Source organism: Bos grunniens, chromosome 12, assembly GCF_055505025.1.
Source record: "Bos grunniens cultivar Pamir isolate PY7600 chromosome 12, Bosgru_T2T1.0, whole genome shotgun sequence".
NCBI classification, from domain to species: domain Eukaryota; kingdom Metazoa; phylum Chordata; class Mammalia; order Artiodactyla; family Bovidae; genus Bos; species Bos grunniens.
In genome coordinates this window covers 35811554-35831252 of record NC_141176.1, presented here as the reverse complement: position 1 = coordinate 35831252, position 19699 = coordinate 35811554, and the positions used below count along the sequence as shown (strand labels likewise).

General features: G+C 41.0%; 2 protein-coding genes across 3 annotated transcripts; one reads left to right on the top strand and one right to left on the bottom strand.

The window, feature by feature from the left end:
* Positions 1–5195: 5195 nt before the first annotated feature.
* Positions 5196–18627, bottom strand: SKA3 (spindle and kinetochore associated complex subunit 3). The gene is made up of 9 exons (XM_086329740.1): positions 18431–18627; positions 16482–16543; positions 16211–16376; positions 14037–14436; positions 11674–11756; positions 9383–9468; positions 7998–8180; positions 6494–6624; positions 5196–6215 (listed from the first exon to the last, which is right to left on the bottom strand). The coding sequence occupies exons 1-8, from the start codon at positions 18531–18533 to the stop codon at positions 6496–6498; spliced, it is 1212 nt and encodes a 403-aa protein (XP_086185866.1). The 5' UTR covers positions 18534–18627; the 3' UTR covers positions 5196–6215; positions 6494–6495.
* A 63-nt stretch (positions 18628–18690) lies between these two features.
* On the top strand, positions 18691–19308 carry MRPL57 (mitochondrial ribosomal protein L57). Of its 2 annotated transcripts, none has more exons than XM_086329755.1 (2): positions 18691–18741; positions 18848–19308. In XM_086329755.1, exon 2 carries the CDS (start codon positions 18853–18855, stop codon positions 19159–19161), a length of 309 nt encoding a protein of 102 aa, XP_086185881.1. In that variant the 5' UTR covers positions 18691–18741; positions 18848–18852; the 3' UTR covers positions 19162–19308. The 2 variants fall into 2 exon arrangements, with proteins under 2 accessions (XP_086185881.1, XP_086185882.1); XM_086329756.1 differs by having other exon boundaries at positions 18823–19308.
* Positions 19309–19699: the final 391 nt, after the last annotated feature.

The window sequence follows — 19699 nt, the reverse complement described above, 5'->3', positions numbered from 1 at the left end:
ACATCCATACATGACCACAGGAAAAACCATAGCCTTGACTAGATGAACCTTTGTTGGCAAAGTAATGTCTCTGCTTTTGAATATGCTATCTAGGTTGGTCATAACTTTCCTTCCAAGTTTCAGGTATACAGCATTATTTATTATTTGTATACACTACAAACTGATGACAAGTCTAGTTACAATATGTTGACCCCCTTCACCACTGATGACCAATTTGCTCTCTGTATTTATGAGTTGGGTCTTGTTGGGTTTTCTCTTTCAGACTCTACATACAAGTGAGAGCATGTGGTATTTCTCTAATTTCACTCAGCATAAGCCATCCACGTTGCTAATGGCAAGACTTCATTTTTTGGCTGACTAATATTCCATTGCATGTACGTGTGTGTGTGTGTGTGTGTATGTGTTGCACAATTTTTTATCTGTCCACCCACCCATGGACACTTAGTTATTTCCATACTGTGGATATTGTATCAGTAAATAATGCTATAATGAACAGGTGGGTGCAGATAGCTTTTCTTCACACTTGCCAGCACTTATCTCTTGTCTTTTTCATGGTAACCATGCTGACAGGTGAGTTGTTAATCTCTGTGGTTTTGATTTGTATTTCCCTGATTAGCGCTGTTGATCACTGTTCCATGTATCTGTTGGCTACCTGTGTGTCCCAACATGGAATTTTTCCTTTAAAGGTTGTGATCTTCCACCAAAAGTACAGTTAAACAATACCTAGTGAATTTATCTGGAGAAGGCGATGGCACCCCACTCCAGTACTCTTGCCTGGAAAATCCCATGGACGGAGGAGCCTGGTAGGCTGCAGTCCATGGGGTCGAGAAGAGTTGGATACGACTGAGCGACTTCACTTTCACTTTTCACTTTCATGCATCGGAGAAGGAAATGGCAACCCACTCCAGTGTTCTTGCCTGGAGAATCCCAGGGACGGGGGAGCCTAGCGGGCTGCCGTCTATGGGGTCGCACAGAGTCGGACATGACTGAAGCGACTTAGCAGCAGCAGTGAATTTATCATTGAATATAATGCTAAGACTCAAAAGACTTGTACTTAGTCCTTATTTACCTCTGGCTGTCCAAGTATGGCTTTGAGGTAGTAACTGAGCTGTTTCATGGACCCTGACAGCACCATGCTTGGCCTTCGGTGTCCTGACTGCCTCATGCTCTTGTGGTTTTCCATTGTGGGGTGAACTAGAGAATGCTCATTGCCTGTGATATCTTTTCCGTTTCCTCACAGGGTTTAGGACCTTGGCAGGGCTTCTTCAATGGCTCAGTGGGTAAAGAATCTGCCTGCCAATGCAGGAGATGTATGTTTGATTCCAAGATCCCCTGGAGAAGGAACTGGCCACCCACGCCAGTGTTCTTGCCTGAAGAATCCCATGGACAGAGGAGCCTGGCAGGGGGGGTCCATGGGGTCGTACAGAGTTGGATACAGCTGAGTGACTGAAAGCAAGCAAGCACAGGAGCTTAGCATCTTCAGTCCTTACCTCAGTAGGGAGTCAATGCTGAGTTTATACTTACATTTTCATGCTCATAGTGGTCACTGGCTGAGGTAATGTTTCAGATATCAACTCTGTGCCTATAGGGATAGCTGTGAAGGGGAAAGAAAGCAGTTAAAACTGTTAGGCAAACTCTTAAATAGAGCTGAACTCAGCCTGTTTCTGTTCTATCGCGAATTCCAAACTTACTGTGACCAAGCAGTTATAATGTGAGTGCTGAGTGGTGCCTAATCTCATTTCACCTTCAGCACTGAGGTGCAGGCAGTGGCTATATCTTCACTTCAGCTGAAATGGAGGCCTGCTTTAAATAACAGCTCGCAATGTGGGCTGTGAAGTGAGGAAGCCAACAATGGATGACTGGAAACATGTTTCCAGAAATAGTGTGCTGTTGTCTTCAGCTCCCTTCAGGCTGGTGCCCACCCAGCTCCACCAGTCCTGTTCTGGCAGCAAAGCCGTTGTCTGTGAAGACTCTGCCAAGGGATGTCATCTGGAGCATGTGGACCTGGTTCAGTCTTTGTACAAACCAAACTCCTCTTTTAAATAATATGGTCATGGCTTCTGGTTTTAGTATCCGAGCAGCCAGTGAGGTCTGTGTGTCCTTGTGTGTACTTTATTGCTTAGATTGTTTAGTTGCTCAGTCGTGTCCGACTCTTTGTGACCCCATGGACTGTAGCCCTCCAGGCTCCTCTGTCCGTGGAATTTCCCGGGCAAGAATACTGGAGTGGGTTGCCATTTCCTTTTCTAGGGGATCATCTTGACCCAGGGATCAAACCAGGGTCTCCTGCACTGGCAGGTGGGTTCTTTGACCACTGAGCCCCTGGGGAAGCACTATTGCTTAAACAGGTTGTTCTTAAAAATCTCTGTAGTTTCTTGGAATCTGTAATGAAACAACCTTGAAGGAAGTGTTTATTCTGCTAATCAGGAACTAGCCAGGCAACTATTCTATGAGGACAGTTATTGATTCCCACCCCCCAATAATTCCTAGGAGGAATAAGCTAAAACCTATCCCTGGTGGCTTAGATGGTAAACAATCTGCCTGCAACGCAAGAGACCTGGGTTCCATCCCTGGGTTGGGAAGATCCCCTGGAGAACGGAATGGCAACTCACTCCACAATTCTTGTCTGGAGAATTCCACGGACAGAGAAGCCTGGCAGGCTATACTCTATGGGATCATAAAGAGTCAGACACGACTGAGGAACTAACACATACATACAAAAAGCAATTTTAATACTAAATACCAAAGTAATTTTAATAAGAAAAACCTGTCAGCCTGGAAGTGTGAGGCGTTCATTGTGTAAGGGTGTCCTAATCACACACCCACCTCACACCGTTGGGAAAAGCCAGGGAAAGGGGCCTAGAGGAGGGCCTGGTAGAGAGCGACTGTTCAGTAAATAGCTGTTTTAAACACAAGATAAAAGGTGTTTGTAGCCCCTCCCTTGCTTTGTGCCCTCAATTGTCAGAATTTCCTAATCCACAGGCTCGCAGGCTAGCCCAGCTATAACCAACTCTTGAGACAGTGTCATGAATGGAATAAAATTAAAACAATTTAAACTGAATCCAAAGAACCATCTGAGGTACTTTCAAAATCTGCATACATCATTGATAAAGCTGTCAGAAACTGTAATTATTACTAACTATGCACACTTCCAGGGAAAAAGTATGTGGAATGAGTGCCTATTACACACCAGGTACCCTGTGCCTCGGGTGGAGAAAAACCTGACATGCAGGTCCTTCCTCAGAAAGCCTTTGTCTCGTGACAGAAGGTATAAGTGCGGATGATCACAGGTGGATAGGAAAGGGTTGAGAGGAAGGTTATGCTGAAGATGGCAGGTGAGCTTGTTCAGCACCCATAGGGGTTGCGTTTAGGCTCCCAGTAGATTAAGGGTGTGGTGTGAACAAAGGCATTGAAGCATCAGGTACTTTCCCGGAATTTGGCTGGAGATGAAGGTGAGGAGGTGGGGGCATGGTGGAGAATGGAGGGGAAGGGGTACACCCCAGGTGCAGTCAGCAAGGCCTGGGGAGGGAAATGGGACATGGAAAGAAAAGTCCATCATCAAGGCCTCCGCATTTTCATCTGCCAAATGGAAATGCTAGCACCTATTCATTAGGAGTTACTTTAAAAAAATTCAGTGGGTTGACAAATGTAATGAATGTACCATGCCTGGCCCAGTTAGGACTTTCTGGCCTGGCAGGTGCCAGTGTAACAGTGAACAGGGGAGCCAGTGAGCTCCTTGTCCCCACTGAGCTTTGGTCTGGTGGGGCAAGGAGCATTCTGTCACAGATTCTACCAAGTTCTATAAAGGATGTGAATGGGGTGCTGACTGGGAAAATGGTTAAACTCTTTGATAGAATGACTTTTAATCTGAGACCTGAAACAGATAAGCTAACACTGGTTAGTTTCATGTAACAAGGAAACGGGGGTGCAGGGCTGGCGTGGAAGATGGATTTATGAACCACTTACCTGAAGAGGTGGAGTCATAAGTCTCCTGTGGGAGCTTCAGCAGCAGCCCCTCCTCAGGCGGGCTGGCCCTTTGCAGCTCTGAGTGTTCATTTCGGCACACCCAGAAAAGCACGTTGCTCTTCTTGGACGTTCCCCCAAAGTCCCAGAACTGGCTCTTAGATCTCATGTCAGTCATGTGCCCAGCCCCGACCTGTGTGGTCAGGGACTGTGGCCCTGCTTGTTAGATCTTGGAGCTAGGCTATGAGTTCAAGGAAAAGCAGAACATGTTTTCCTGTATGGGGGTCGGAGTGGTAAGTGGACAGAAAGGTCAAGGATCTATAGCCTATGGAGACAAGGGAGAGCCAGCTGAGTGGGGGTGGGGGTTGGTGGGGGGGAGGAAGGGAAGACCCGAGTGCAGGCTGCAAGAGGAGATGGAGAGTGACCGAGGGTCAGGCCACACAGGGGTGGTCGTGGAGGCCACTGTGGGACCTTGGGTTCATCTTAGGAACAATGGGAAGACACTGAAGGGTCACGTTTGAAGCCTGATAAGCTAGAAGTAGCCTAGTTCCAGGAACAGAAATTAGGATCACAGGAGGAGAGTCGTGAGAACTAGGGAAAGAGAAATTCTAGAGAAGCTCAATTTGCAAGGCCCTCACAAGACAAGTGGGGACACCCAGCAGGCCACTGGAAGTGCTTCATATAATGTTTTATACATCTCCCAACACTCCTGTTTCACTCACACCCCCTCTGGTTGCCACACCATTTCTTCTCTCCCTTCTTGAATAAAACTGATGAAAAGAGCCATCTCAGTTCATCGTCTTTGCTTCCTCAACTCCAACCTCTCTACCTAACTCCAGACACTCATCCCGAGCACTCTGTGAGAATTCATCAATGCTGTCAGTAACAGTGACTTTGCCAAGTCCAGTGGTAATTCTGTCTTTTTCATTTGGATTCTCAACAATACTGACAGAATTGATCACTCTCCTTGAAATACTTTATTCCTGTTTCCCTGGCTGCTTCTCCATCTCTTTTGCTAGATTTTTCTGCCTCCTTCCATCTTCTAAAATGAGAACTCCAGGATTCAGTCCTTAGTACACTGTGAATATACTCACTCCTTCTTAAGCAATCCTATCCATTTTGTGGACTTACATACACTGAGCCATGGTAAAGTGTACAAAAGGTTGATACAGTTCAGGAGTTAGCCTCATATATTATAAGGTTGACCAGAGCTTACCTTGAAAAGCAAAATTAAGTATCTTGAATTTAACATTTTATTTAGCAAAATTTAAATTGTAACTACTCAGTAGTTACTAGAACAAAGAATAAGTTGTTCTTCAGTGACAATCTTCTGACGAAACAAAGAGACACAACGTGACGCGTCTTCCCATTTGACTTTCAAGGCACAAGCATAAAAGAGGATAATCTTTGCTGAATTAGCTTGACTTAGATCATAATGCTCTTGGGCTCCATGGACAGGGCAGCCTGGCGCTCTCAGAGACAGGTCCAGAGGCACAGCTGACAGTCCAGAGAGGAGCACCCACTCAGGAGGATGCCTAGGATCTTCCAGAGGGTGAGGCTTGGGCTCTGCTGGGCGGTGAGCTAGATGGGGGTCTGGGGAGGTTGCAGTCGTGCTGGGAAGAGCTGATTTAGGAGCACGCAACTGACAAGTTAGAGGAAAACACCCATCCAGACATGACAGCAGGCGAGTGTCTTAAGTCCAAATGTTTGAGACACCCACTTCAGTATAGCTACCTAGGCCTACATATTCCTCTTTTCCTACATCAGTTTAGGCTGTCTTTTGTAAACAGCAGTGTCTGAAAGAACATTGTTAAAAGGTGTACAAGACTTGGGACAGTCATGAGGAGACAGCGGGCAGAGCTAGCCCCAAGGAAGAAGCCCAGCTCTACCAACAATTGTCCAGCCCCGAGAAGACTGAAGGTGGCCTCATTTGAGTGGCAAACAGTAATGTTTAAATTTCAAAAATTATTTATCCTGCTTCCTAATATTACTTAAACCACACAGTTCCATAGGCAGGAAATTAGTGAAATAGTAATGATCTTTCAAAACTGAGCAGCTGAACTACACGACAGGTTAGATTAAATCAAACTTAATAAAAAGCACTTTATGCTATTAGTGTCCATACTCATCTTTAACATGAATTGGTTTTTCAAAAGGGGGATGATGTAGGGATGTTGAAAACAAAGTGAGACCAGGCTTGCGTTCATCTCATTCTGTTCAGTTTCCATAATGGAAGGATGAATCCACGATCATTTCTGTAGGAAGATACAATAAAAATAGCAGTTGGATATAACCAGTAGCCTTCAACAAGATAAATGACAGGACACTGAAGACCTCTGTTTTCACACTCATAATACAATTGGGAATGAACTCCCAGCGACATCGTCCAGGGGGCTAGTGTGGGAGCTGGAGACGTAGGGATCACGAGCTCTGGGTTGTGTCCTAAGCTGCAAGTGTCAACTCCAGATGTTTACTCGCCATCCCAATGTGAACTTTTCAATGTTTTCCTCAGATAACACGGGAACATACTTACCTTCACCAGTTTTCTTTGTTGCTGGCATCTCGCATATTCTGTCCTCCATGCCGAGGAAGGAACACGTTGATGGGTGACACCGCTCTAACTGCTACTGGAGATGCTAGGTTTGAGTTGTATTTTGATAAAATCTAAAAGAAAGCAAATTCCTTTTACTGCATCATACAAACAACATAAATCTGAAGCCTTTATAAAACAGTAAAGGTCAAGGAAAATGTGAAGATATGGATTATTTGAAGCAGAATGTTTAGCAGCACAGACATTCCACAGCACAGAAGAGATGGAGATGTTAGAGGGTGAGCTTGGGCATACAGGCTGGAAAGCTTCTAAATGTACCACTGGTCAAAGGAAGCAAGCAGCAGGGCAGCCCCGAGAGCAAATCTGGCCTTTACAAAGATGCTCAAAGGAAAGATCAGCAGATGCTGATAAAGATAGATAAAGATGCTCAAAGGAAAAATTATACAAAGAAGAACCTGAAGTATTAACTATAATTTTTTATAAAGAGCTGATATGTTAAATACAATATTTCCCTCCTTTAACACAGAAATAGAGAGGAGGCACTATGGCAAACTGGAGACTGTATGATGCTATAGACAGGAAATGCTCCTTCCTCAACTTATTATAATGCCAGGAAAGCAAATGCTTTACTGATATCTTAGGATGAGTCCCTTCCAATGGCATTTGGGTATTTCCCCAAGTATTCTCCTTCTCCATAAGCTAGGAAGGTTTCTAGAATGGTTATTAAGAATTCCATTTGCCTAAGCGATAACTGCCAAACACTTAACTTTTATTAAGTGGGGATGCTCAAAGAATCAGAGTGGTTACTTAGTGGAATAGGTAGTTGTTATAAACCAGCCCAACAGACTGCTGGTAAATTATGTTGTACTAAAGAATCAGATAAAAAAATAAAAACAAAACAAAGAATCAGATATTCTATGGGACTTCCCTGGCAGTCCAGTGGTTAGGACTCAGCACTTTCACTGCTGGAGCCTGGGTTCAATCCCTGCTCAGGGAACTAAGATCCTGCAAGCCATGTGGAGGTCACAAAAAAAAAGAATCAGATATTCTAACATATTTAAACAAGTGCTTCTCAAACTGAGGTCCAAGACATCTGGACGTCTCAAGTTCAAGAAACCCTGATCCAAGTTATTCAGGGTTCTCCAACAATGGAGAACCAAAGGGTAAATGACATTTCTGATCTTGCCAGAAACCTCAGGGGAGACATGGTTACCAAGGTGATCACATTTGAACAATCATTAGAAAATATTTTAAGAATACATTTAACAACATGAAATTAAGGAGAAAATGCCTTATGAGGGCACAAAAGTGTAGTGACGTCACAGCTCAGCTCTGAAGAGCCTTAGCCAGCTTAGATGGCCTTAACAGGCCAGAATTAAGATTTAGATCCATACCAGCACATTAGCCTGATAAATAATACAGTTTGTATCCATTTCAGGTCTTTTTGCAGGAAAAATAAACCAAAACAGTAGCCTAGAAAAATAACCTGGCGAATATCTTCTGGAATTGTAGTAACTTCTGGAGGTGTAGGTGTTTTGAGCAGATTCTCGTAAGAAGAAATTGTAGGAGAAGAAGGATCTGCAAAATTCTCAAAGCACTCGTCTGAATTTGAAACTAATGATGTACTTTCTTTTGTTTCTAAGTCATTTGATGAACTGTTTGTGGATACCTATTGAATAAAAAGAAATCATTAAATTACGGGGGTATAAAGTAATATAGTGATAAAAACTGTTCATCAATCGTTAGCTCTGTTGGGATCTCTAAGGAGGCCCAAAGTGACCCCCTCTTCCCTGACCAAGAATGAAATACAATCAAGGACACAAAGAAAGGGCATGGGGAGGACAGAGCACCATGTTCATTACGCGGGGCTGAGGGAGGGCTGCACGTGCAGTCTAAGCAGACTGGCTGGCTGAGCCCGAGATTTAGATGGATTCACCATCCAGACTCGGGCAACTCTATCCTGGCCAAGCCAGAGTCACAGCAATGAGGAGCTCTGCCAGGGAGGTAGTGGCCCATTCCCACTGACCTGGCCTGTCTCCCCAGGGGCAGAGGGAACACTGAGGGGGTGCCTTCCACATGGCCAGGAACACAGTGGATTACAACAAGGCACATAGTGCAATTATACATTAATAAAATTTAAAAAACTGAAAGTGAGTGCCTCAGCTGCACCAGACACATGTCACGTGCTCAGTAGCTGACTCCCAGCCGGAGAACACACAGTACAGACCATTTTCATCACTGCTGGAGGATCCGCTGACGGCCCCTCTACCAGAACTGGTTGTCTAAGTGTGCATAACAACTTGACACAGGGATGAAATTTTGCATACACAGTACATTTGTTCACTGGGAAAATTTTGGAATAAAACGTGTAAGAATCACCCATTTTGGTGTTTCTATCCATTATTCTTCCTTAAAATATATGTGTATGTGTGTACATGTATACATACACATACATATCACTGTCCACATCATTACATTTTTCTTGAAAACATTCTATGTTCTTATCTGTTTTTTTTATTTTCTTATTTTTTTTTCTTATCTGTTTTTTAAAACATGCTTGCCACATGACACTGGATCTTATCGATTTCCTTAATAAGCTTTTTCCCCCTTTATCATTTGACATTTGTTTCCATGTTCTGCTCTTATAAATAAGGGCCATAACTTTACTGTTATAAATCTCTGTCCCAATATGCCTGAGAATAAATTCTGGTTAAAGGGTGTGAAAAAAATGGAAAGCTCTGGATACATGCTGCCAAATGATCCTCTGGAAATACTAAATACACTCCCTAAGGCTACTGCAGCCTATGTATTCTAAACAGACTGACTGCGTCTGGAAATAGTGTGTCAGATTCACTAGGGATGGATGTTTACCATAGCTGTGCTGGTCTTTGTAGAAGGGACTTTCAAACCAGGAGTGCAGAATGTAGGTGCCAAGGGAGAATGTGTATGCTCAGCATCTAGAAGACATATACAAGGGCATGAAAATATAGATCTAAAAGACTTTAACAAAATTTCTCCATATCAACTGTGCACTTTATTTTTAATAACTTAAAATATTCTAACTTTAGTGTGTACTTGACTGGAAAAAAAACAAAACTGTCATATTCACAATCTAGTTATCATTCAAAGTTCAAAGTGTTAGTCGCTCAGTCATGTCCAACTCTTTGTGACCCCATGGACTGTAGACCGCCAGGCTCCTCTGTCCATGGAATTCTCCAGGCAAGAATCCTGGAGTGGATTGCCATGCCCTCCTCCAGGGGATCTTCCTGACCCAGGGATCAAACCCATGTCTCCTGCATTGCAAGCAGATTCTTTACCATCTGAGTCACCAGGGATTAGCACTAATAAAAGTTTAGCAAGGTTGCAAGGTGCAAATGTAATGCACAAAAATGAACAGTTCTAGTATAAGCTCTACAAACAATAAAAACTATACTTGGAAAAGAATATGTTTTACAATAGCAACAAAAATATACCCACATATAAATCTATTAAAAATTGTATAAGACCTTTAATGGGAAAATCAAATTTCTGCAGATGAAACAGGAGGAGAAAGAGGTCAAGGAAGGTCAATTGCCTTTCAAGACATTAGGACTTACTCTAAAGCTATAGTAAGTAACTACAAGTTACTTGATTAGTCAGGGATGGAAAAACAGCCATTGGAACAAAAAAGAGATCCTAGAAACCATGCATAAAGAGAGATTTGCTGTCTGTAACAAAGTGTGAAAGAAACCTTAAATACCAGAGAAAAGTAAATATGTTAGCAAAATAATTAAACTGGCAAAATTTTATCTAGTCTAATCATCAAATGCTAGAACGATGGAGAAACAGGAATTCAAACAATGTTGGAGACAGTAAACCAAAACAGCCACTCTATAGTATCATTTTAGCATTTTCTAGACTAAGTAAGGGATTCCCAGGTAGCTCAGTGGTAAAGAATCTGGCTGCCAAATGCAGGAGATGCAGGTTTGATCCCTGGGTCAGGAAGATCCCCTGGAAGAGGAAATGGCAACCCACTCCAGTATTCTTGCCTGGAAAATACTATGGACAGAGCCCAGAGGGCTACAGTCCACGGGGTCACAAAGAGCTGGACATGGCTTAATGACTAAACAACAACTATCCCTTAAGAAACAAATAAAATATGGCTCTATTAACAAGCTTACACTTAACCAAATTATTAATGGATAAGCCTAAGCATTCTGTTCCTTCCATAAAAGATATTGCCAATGATATATTGAAGAATTTTAGTTAGTAAACTATTCTTTGGAAAACCCATTTCACTTCAGAAGGCATAAAGGTATCTTTCATTATAATTTTCTAAAAAGTTATAGTTCACTGGGAATTGATTTCTGAGTGTGGTGTGAAAGAGGTAGTGGTTCAACCTTTTTTATAAAGGCCTCTATTTAATATAATCATGCTCTTCTAAGTTGAGCTCAGCTTACTATGAGTCAGCTGTATTTTTTCAAATTGTTTATGCCATCAGTACTTGTTAATTTAGTAAGAAGTCAGTGAAGTTAGCACTGAAAGAGAATTTTTCTGAAAATATGTCCAAAACTTTAAAGACTTGACAGAATAGTTACCTTAAAAAGTTTCCAATAAATCTGGTATAGATTATAATTATTCAAAATCATAAAACTCTAGGATTTTAAATTTTATATTTACATAACAACCAATGTTTTCATGTTTGCTGGGACAAATGTGAAAACACTACATGAAAATATTTAAAGTTTTTCTACTGTTAAAAAAATCCAAAATCTGAAATGATAGCTGATATATTCTGGGTGTGGTTTATATAAGAAAGATAATCTAGAACTCTAATCAATAAGCTGAAGCTAAATTCAAACAAAAAAAAGTACTATTGGCTCTATATTAAAGATTGGTGAGTTAATATTTATATTTTAAGTTAAAATGTTAACAAACAAGCTCAAAAACACTGAATATAATCAGGAAGAGTGTGAAAAACAGAAAACTGTATTTCTCTTGTATGAAATCATACTGAACCTGAATGGAATGGTACTTCATATAATGGTACTTTATATAATTCAGTATTATGAACCGAGAAGATGCAGAAGGCTATTAGAATGTCTTAGGTGATAGGACCATTTATTGTACAAAGATAGTCTGGAAAGAGTATGGCTGAGAAATAACTTGAAATTCATACTTACTGTTTTTTCCCAATGGCTGGGTTATGAGGCCAGGAGTGGCAAAGACATTATCATTGGGCACTGGTTCTGTTTCTATGGTCTCACTGGTGTGATTCATAGGGAAATATTAGAGTTAAAAAAAGTTAATATTAAATCTCTGGAAAATTATTTAATCTTATTATATATCATTAAGTCTGGACATTCAATTATGTTTTATGGAAGATAAATTCCATGGAAATCTTTTTTCTTTTCTTTTTTTAAATGTATATCCATAGCTCAAAAAAGGTTAAGAACTATTTTGTATTGGCACCTTTGACTTAGAAGTGGTTAAAAATCTTTGACTTAGGGAATTTCCTGGTGGTCCAGTGGTTGGGATTCTGCTTTTTCCACTGCAGGGGGTGCAAGCTGGATCCCTGGTTGGGGAAGCAGGATCCTGCATGCTACACAGTCCAAAAAAACAAAAAATTGACTTCAAGGAAAGCTGTGAGTTCAACTCCTTGGTTCAAATATAGAAACTGTTAGCTCGTGGCTTCAAAATCATAAAGTGGAATTTTATACCAGTATACAGACAGAGATTAAGAACATTGTTTAGACTAAGACTGACTGCCATCTTATTAAAGTTGTTCTAGCCAATTACCCAGATGTATGACATGTAGTTATAAAAAAGAACATCACTGAATACAATAAAATAGTTCAATTAACAAACTGTCCTAGTGTAATTTACTGAATAATCTTTACTTGAAAAACATCTTCAGTATATATTAAATCATTAGGTAAATTAGAGGCTGTTTCTTGGCTATTCTGTTTCTGCAATAGGTCCATTCTGTCACAATTTTATACTGTTTTACTTACTGTAGCTTTATATATTTTAATAACCAGTAAGTTAAATCCCCTCGTTACTGTTATTTTTCATTATTTTCTTAGTTATCCTTACTTTTTATTATTCCAAATCATTTGAATAGTTTTCTCACACATCCCTTATGCTCCACCTTAGAGGAAAAAAAAAAAAACCTAAGGTTTTATTTTAATTGTATGATATCCATAAATTAACTTGATACGATTAAACATCTTAGTAATATTCAGTCATTCTGCTAAGGAACATGGTATACTTTTTCATTCTAATTTTCCCTTTAACTTAGAAATGTTTAGTGGTTTTATTCATATAGGTCTTTCACATATAACTGCATGAGTATTTTACTTTTTTGTTGAGAATTTTCATGACTTTTCCTCTGTATTTACCAACTAGTTATAATAAAATATAGGAAAGCATATTATTTTAAGTAGTTATCTTATATAAAATAAATCTTACATCAGCTTCTACAGATTTTAGCTGTGCCTTTCTCAAGTTGCCCAGGTACAAAACATGGCCTAGAAATACATCACGGTAATCTTTATTTCTGTTTTGTATCTTATTACATTGGCTACAACATTAAGCACAATGTTAAAAAAAACAAAAACAAAATAAAACCAATGATGTTTAATAATGGTGACAGCTTCACCATTAAGTTAGATATTCACATTATTACATTAATGAAGTATCCTTTTACTGAGAGTTAACAATTTAAATGAAGAATGGGTGTCTAATTTCATAAAATTCTTGACATCTATTGAAATTATCCTTTTTTTTTGGAATCATAGGAAACTTGTATTTTATGGCTTTCCAAATACTCCTGTCTCTTTTCTCCAATTGTTTTTTTCTGACAGTTTGAGTTGAATGTTTATTTTCCCTTTTTAATAACTACAGTTCTTAACGATATGCATTTAAGAGTGGTACTTTGATATGTGGTATTTTCATTTTAACGTTAATTACCACTTCTATACTGATCACTCCCATATCTCTTCAGTGTAGCATGGAATTCATCACTGTGCTTCAAATTCGTATTTCAATACTTAAGCTTAAGAGTACCTCAAAACCAACATGTAAAGAAACTCAACACCTTTACCTCCAAGCTGTGCTCAGTTGTGGCTGGCTCTACAACCTCATGGACTATAGCCCACTAGGCTCCTCTGTCCTTGGAATTTTCTAGGCAAGAACACTGGAGTGGGTTGCCATTTTTCTCCAGGGACCCCCAAGCTGCAGGTATTCTTTTAGTTCCTGAGCAACAAATCAGAAATCTGTGTTCTATCCTAGATCCTCTTTTCTTCCCAAGTTTCCATACCAAGTGTTTTCAGGCTCTTATTCTATTTCTTCTAAACCAAGGAAACTAATAGTTCACACTTTACTGATGGAATTGGTGATTCAGAGAAGTTTGAAATATGAAGTATCTGGAAACCTTTGAAAGAAAGGTATTGTCTGAGAGAGATTTCTTCTAGGGGGAAAAAATCAATAAATACAAAAGATTTAGAAAGTTAAATAAAATATTTCTTTTAAGAAAGCTGCTTACCTGTTAGTTTTCACATTTTTAAGTCCAATTGTGTAATCGTCATTTAAACACATAGTATATTCAGAGATACCAAAGTGTTCTAATTTAGGAGTTACACACTCAAAATCATCCATCTTTAGTGCACATTTTGGAGTTTTTAGTAGTGAGTGTTTGGAAAATGGAGTTAAAATTTTTGGCTCTTCCTTCTGGTTGTTTACTGCTTGGGGAGGGTTTGGTAGAACTTGGGATACGATGTACCGCTCAAGTCCAAAATCAGAAAGCTGTGGACTACGCGGTGACTTCTCAGAAACAGAAGTGCTTGCAGCAGCAGAATCCAACAAATCATCTTTCAAGTCAGGCTTCTCAGGACGTTCACATTCACTGGACTCTGGTTTAGAGTCAGTGACTTCTTGCTCATCCACTGAGACAAAAATCAAGGTCATATTCTGGTCAAACATCAAACTAGAAAACGTCATGTACTACAACCACATAAAACAGCTCCATCTGAAATGTACCCAATCAGCAAAAGCTCTCTCTCTATTTTCTAAGGAGAAAATATTCTTCTTTTTAAATTTCAATTGTACCTTTCACTTTCTGACATGTACCGCTTATATCTCCATATTTCATCTTAATGATACATCAGAGGAGGGAAGTAAACTGTTCAAAGATGAAAAATCAGTACCCACAAATAAAACTGCAATTTCTTAACCCTAACCCTATAGATCCCTGTCAGAATCTTTTGGGCTCAAAGGCAGAGAAAAGGGGTAAGTTTAGGCTGTACATTTACTTGACCAACTAAGAGATCCAACAGATTGAGGGAAATGAAGAGGCACACACATTTTCTTTGAAGACATTATGTTCCTTGTTTTAATTGGCAGCTGAAATGAACTAGGACAGGATTTTGTTTTTGTCTGCATAACCCATGACACATTAAATCTGAAGGATGCACCATTAAAAAAAAAAAGGTTATAAAAACTCTGATTTCCTGGCTTTTGGCCCTTGAAGAGCTGCTGATTCAGAACTGTGTTTTGGCATTGTGCTTTCTGTTAATTCTGAGAAACGTCAGAAGAACTACCAGAAAAACTACTGCTGAATTGATTACAAGGCTGTCACTGATGAGTTTAATAAAATAAAGTCATCACCATTATTACTACCTCTTAGGGAGGTATTTATTAGCAGCTCTATTTCACTAGTGAGGAAAAGTAATTTAGAGAAGTTACTATTACAGTGGAACCAGTTTCTGAGTAACCAAAGTCAACTTGTTCACACCAAAGTCAACTAAATTCTTTCCATTATACCATGCAGGCTGTTTAACTTACCTTTCATATATCTCAATATGTACATATTTGTTGAATCTAATTAAAGTTTTATGTACACACAAAGATCATTTTCATAACAGAAATGAAGACACTGAAGCATACTGAAATTAGTTCCTTAAAGGTATGGGTATAACACTAACAACAATAGTTAACAATGGATGATTAGCATACAAGGTCCTGTTCAAAACAAATTTTGTCTCATTTAATTCTTACACAACCTCAGAGGTAGCTACTATTAAACATCTCTACTTTATAGGACTTCCCTGGTGGTCCCGTAGTCAGAACTCAGCACTTTCAGGGCTGTGGCCCTGGTGGGGTCAGAAAATAAACAAAATCTCTACTTTAGAGATGACAAATTGAGGTACAAAGTAACTGGTCAAAGATGAATATAACTAGCAAGTAGTGAAATTAGATTTGAACTCAGGCAGTTTGACTCTAAATTCTAAAACACCATGCTCTCCTACCCATCATCAGCATTTTATAACTAAAAAGGACTTTATGAATTTACATAGCCAAAATTTTCTCATTCTATGAGAGTGAGAAAGTGAAATACCATGGCTTAGTCTCTCAGCTACTTATTGTCAAAACTGACCAACAACCAGATATCCTTAAGTCATGTAGGTTTATCTTGTACCCTTCTTTCATCGAGCACTGTATTGGTTCTCATCTAGCATTTGTAAAGGAGAGCAAGGACTGCCTTCACAATGCACTACCAATCAGCATTGCATCCAGAACACAGGGATTGCTGAATAAACGATCAAATGTCTATTACATAAGGGCAGAATCAGAACTAGAAATGATGGCCAACCCTATAGTAGTCTTAATTATGCTGCTTTAATACTAAAACAAATGCTATTAAAGGCTACTTATTCACACCTGAATTTTTCTTGGCACGTGGAGTATATCCATACTTCTGGAAAAACTCTTTTATTTTCATGATATCCATTGAATTCTTTCTCATCAATATTTTTGTTGCTTTTATGAAACCAATGTTTTCTTGACTTTCCAAGTTTGCTTTATCAAGAAGAATATTGACATCATCCTTTCATGAAGAAACAAAGTACATTTTAACATTTGACTAAGTCTATTTATAATTTTGTAAAAATTACCACATAAAAATGATAAATTAATATTGTAGGAGTGATACCTTTAGAATTCGTACTTCTGAGTTAAGGTCATGTAGAACTCTCATTGGACAGTCTTCAAAGTCTTCAATATGAATATTGAATGGAAAAAGTATAACAATGAAAGGAAAAAATAAGAAAATAGAAAATAGAATTTTTTTAGAATCATAAAATCTTTATATAGAAAAGTACAGAAATATATAGTTTGATGAACTTTCAAAGTGAACATATCTACATTGATAAGCAGGTAAAGCTTTATGGAAACCAATTCTGCTGTATATTAAAAATCCAAAACCATTTATACAATTCTGTGTTTTATAGCATTATCTCAACCATGTAAACAAAGTCAAGCATAACAAAGCAACAGCGAAAAATAAGAATAGTAGAAAAGCTATTGAAAATTAATAGCGGTGTCTTCTGGTGGTGAAGTTGTAGGAAAGATTTTCTTTCTACTTTCCCATTACCTCAAACTTTTTGCTGTGCACATACATTGTTTTCACAGTCACAAGCATAAACATTTTGAAATGGCTGAAAAACTATCGACAACATTATTAAAGTAAAAGGAGTCTGTGCCTACAGGGTGCAATATTTTAAGGCATATTACAATTACAACACACAAAATAATCTCAAAATCTGAACTACTCTTCCAAAAACTTAAAAAAAAAACCCTAATACAAATGTCAGTGGTGGAGAATTCTGCTTTATTAGAAAGCAGTGTTGAGTACTAGCGTTTCTGTAACACGAATTGTTGGGGAAAATACAGACACTACGACTGTGGGCTATTTGGGTGAGACCAAAGACCACCTGACCTGCCTCTTGAGAAACCTGTATGCAGGTCAGGAAGCAACAGTTAGAACTGGACATGGAACAACAGACTGGTTCCAAACAGGAAAAGGAGTACGTCAAGGCTGTATATTGTCACCCTGCTTATTTAACTTCTATGCAGAGTACATCATGAGAAACTCTGGGCTGGATGAAGCACAAGCTGGAATCAAGATTGCTGGGAGAAACATCAATAACCTCAGATATGCAGATGACACCATCCTTATGGCAGAAAATGAAGAGGAACTAAAGAGCCTCTTGATGAAAGTGAAAGTGGAGAGTGAAAAAGTTGGCTTAAAGCTCAACATTCACAAAATGAAGATCATGGCATCCAGTCCCATCACTTCATGGGAAATAGATGGGAAACAAAGGAAACAGTGGCTGACTTTATTTTTCTGGGCTCCAAAATCACTGCAGATGGTGACTGCAGCCATGAAACTAAAAGACGCTCACTCCTTGGAAGGAAAGTTATGACCAACCTAGACAGCATATTCAAAAGCAGAGACATTACTTTGTCAACAAAGGTCCATCTAGTCAAGGCTATGGTTTTTCCAGTTGTCATGTATGGATGTGAGAGGTGGACTATAAAGGAAGCTGAGCACCGAAGAATTGATGCTTTTGAACTGTGGTGTTGGAGAAGACTCTTGAGAGTCCCTTGGACTGCAAGGAGATCCAACCAGTCCATCCTGAAGGAGATCAGTCCTGGGTGTTCACTGGTAGGACTGATGTTGAAGCTGAAACTCCAATGCTTTGGCCACCTGATGCCCAGAGCTGACTCATTTGAAAAGACCCTGATGGTGGGAAAGATTGAGGGCAGGAGGAAAAGGGGACGACAGAGGATGAGATGGTTGGATGGCATCACCGACTCAATGGACATGGGTTTGGGTGGACTCCGGGAGTTGGTGATAGACAGGGAGGCCTGGCGTGCTGCGGCTCATGGGGTCGCAAAGAGTCGGGTACGACTGGTCGACTGAACTCAACTGAAAGTCACTCCACGTGTCAAGAACAGTGCGGAGAAGCTGCTATGAAACGACACGTTTCCTCTTTTGGTCGAGTTTTTATTAGCACACACTCTGTTGACTTGAAGACCGCCCCCGCCCCCCGGGATGGCAACTCACACCCTTCACTGCCCCTCCCGCGGCTCACTCACCGCTGTCCTCTCCGTCCAGCGCTCGCTGCAGCCGGGCCGTCTCGCTGTCCAAGGTGACGGCCAGAGACCGCAGCTTCCCGCAAAAGCCTCGGATCGGATCCATAGGAGAGGCCGGCTCCCCGCCTCAGAGCTCGCGGCCGTTTGAATTCCGGCGCCGGAAGCGCCATTGGTTCCCGTAGCCGCGAACGGCCTTTCTCGCGATAGGTGAAGCCTCACGCGAGGAGACAGCAGCGGGTCGGACTGGGATCTTCCGGCATCCCACTTCCGGCGTCGTTCCCCGTGGTGCGGAGAGCGCCCCGAACGCACGGCGAGTGAGTGGGGCGGCGCGGCGTGAGGTGGCCTGCGGGAGGCGGCGGAGCTCCCCTCTCCCTTTTCCCGCATCCATCGCGCAGTCATCTCTTCTCTTTCCCTCGGCAGGCGCCATGTTCCTGACCGCGCTCCTGTGCCGCGGCCGCATTCCCGGCCGGCAGTGGATCGGGAAGCACCGGCGGCCGCGGACCGTGTCGGCACTGGCGAAGCAGAACATGATCCGTCGCCTGGAGATAGAAGCGGAGAACCACTACTGGCTGAGCCGGCCCTTCCTTACGGCCGAGCAGGAGCGCGGCCACGCGGCGGCCCGCAGGGCGGCCGCCTTCGAGGCGCTCAAGGCGGCGCAGGCCGCCAAGTTCCCCGCGCACCGTCGGCTGGAGAACCAACTCGACCACCTCAACGTCACCAGGAAGTGGTCCTGACCGTGAGCCCCGCCGGCCCCCGGCCCCGCACGCTCCACTGCCCGCAGGCGGGGCTCGTCCGTCCCTAAGGGACGGTGCAGGCATGGCCTGCGTCACAAGCGACACAAACGTCATTTGTACGAAGCCGCAATAAAGCTACCAACTGTGCTTTTTGGGCGTCAGTGCGAGATTCTTGTTGGGGTTTGATCACGCAGCCGTACCTTCTGTCAACAATAATTGACTAAACGCAAATGGAAAAAACGAGCTTTTTCAGTTAAACAGACTCAAGGAAATAACGTTTTCTGCTGAGATTTACCTCTAAAAGTGGACAACTGAAAATTACGTTTAGTAAAAGCTGAATTAAAGCTTTTTTGATAAACCCATCTGTATCTTTGGCCTAGGTAAGCTACAGTGTTGTCACAGTCAAGTAATACTTGTGGTTATTAGATTATTTAGAAAATAATAGTAGAAAATTAGTAGATTCTTATTTCTAACTCAACACTGTATGTTACCTGATTTTCAAGATGGCAAAAATCATAGCTATTCTTTCACTTTGTAA

What these genes read in the sequence shown, in the direction of transcription:
- SKA3 (XM_086329740.1), bottom strand. Translation starts at nt 18,533, where the DNA reads ATGGATCCGATCCGAGGCTTTTGCGGGAAGCTGCGGTCTCTGGCCGTC. An exon ending in ACGTGCCAAGAAAAATTCAG is followed by an intron (nt 14,437 to 16,210) that starts GTGTGAATAAGT and finishes TTTTTGTCTCAG; the next exon opens with TGGATGAGCAAGAAGTCACT. An exon ending in CAAAGACCAGCACAGCTATG is followed by an intron (nt 8,181 to 9,382) that starts GTAAACATCCAT and finishes TTTATTCAATAG; the next exon opens with GTATCCACAAACAGTTCATC.
- MRPL57 (XM_086329755.1), top strand. Translation starts at nt 18,853, where the DNA reads ATGTTCCTGACCGCGCTCCTGTGCCGCGGCCGCATTCCCGGCCGGCAG.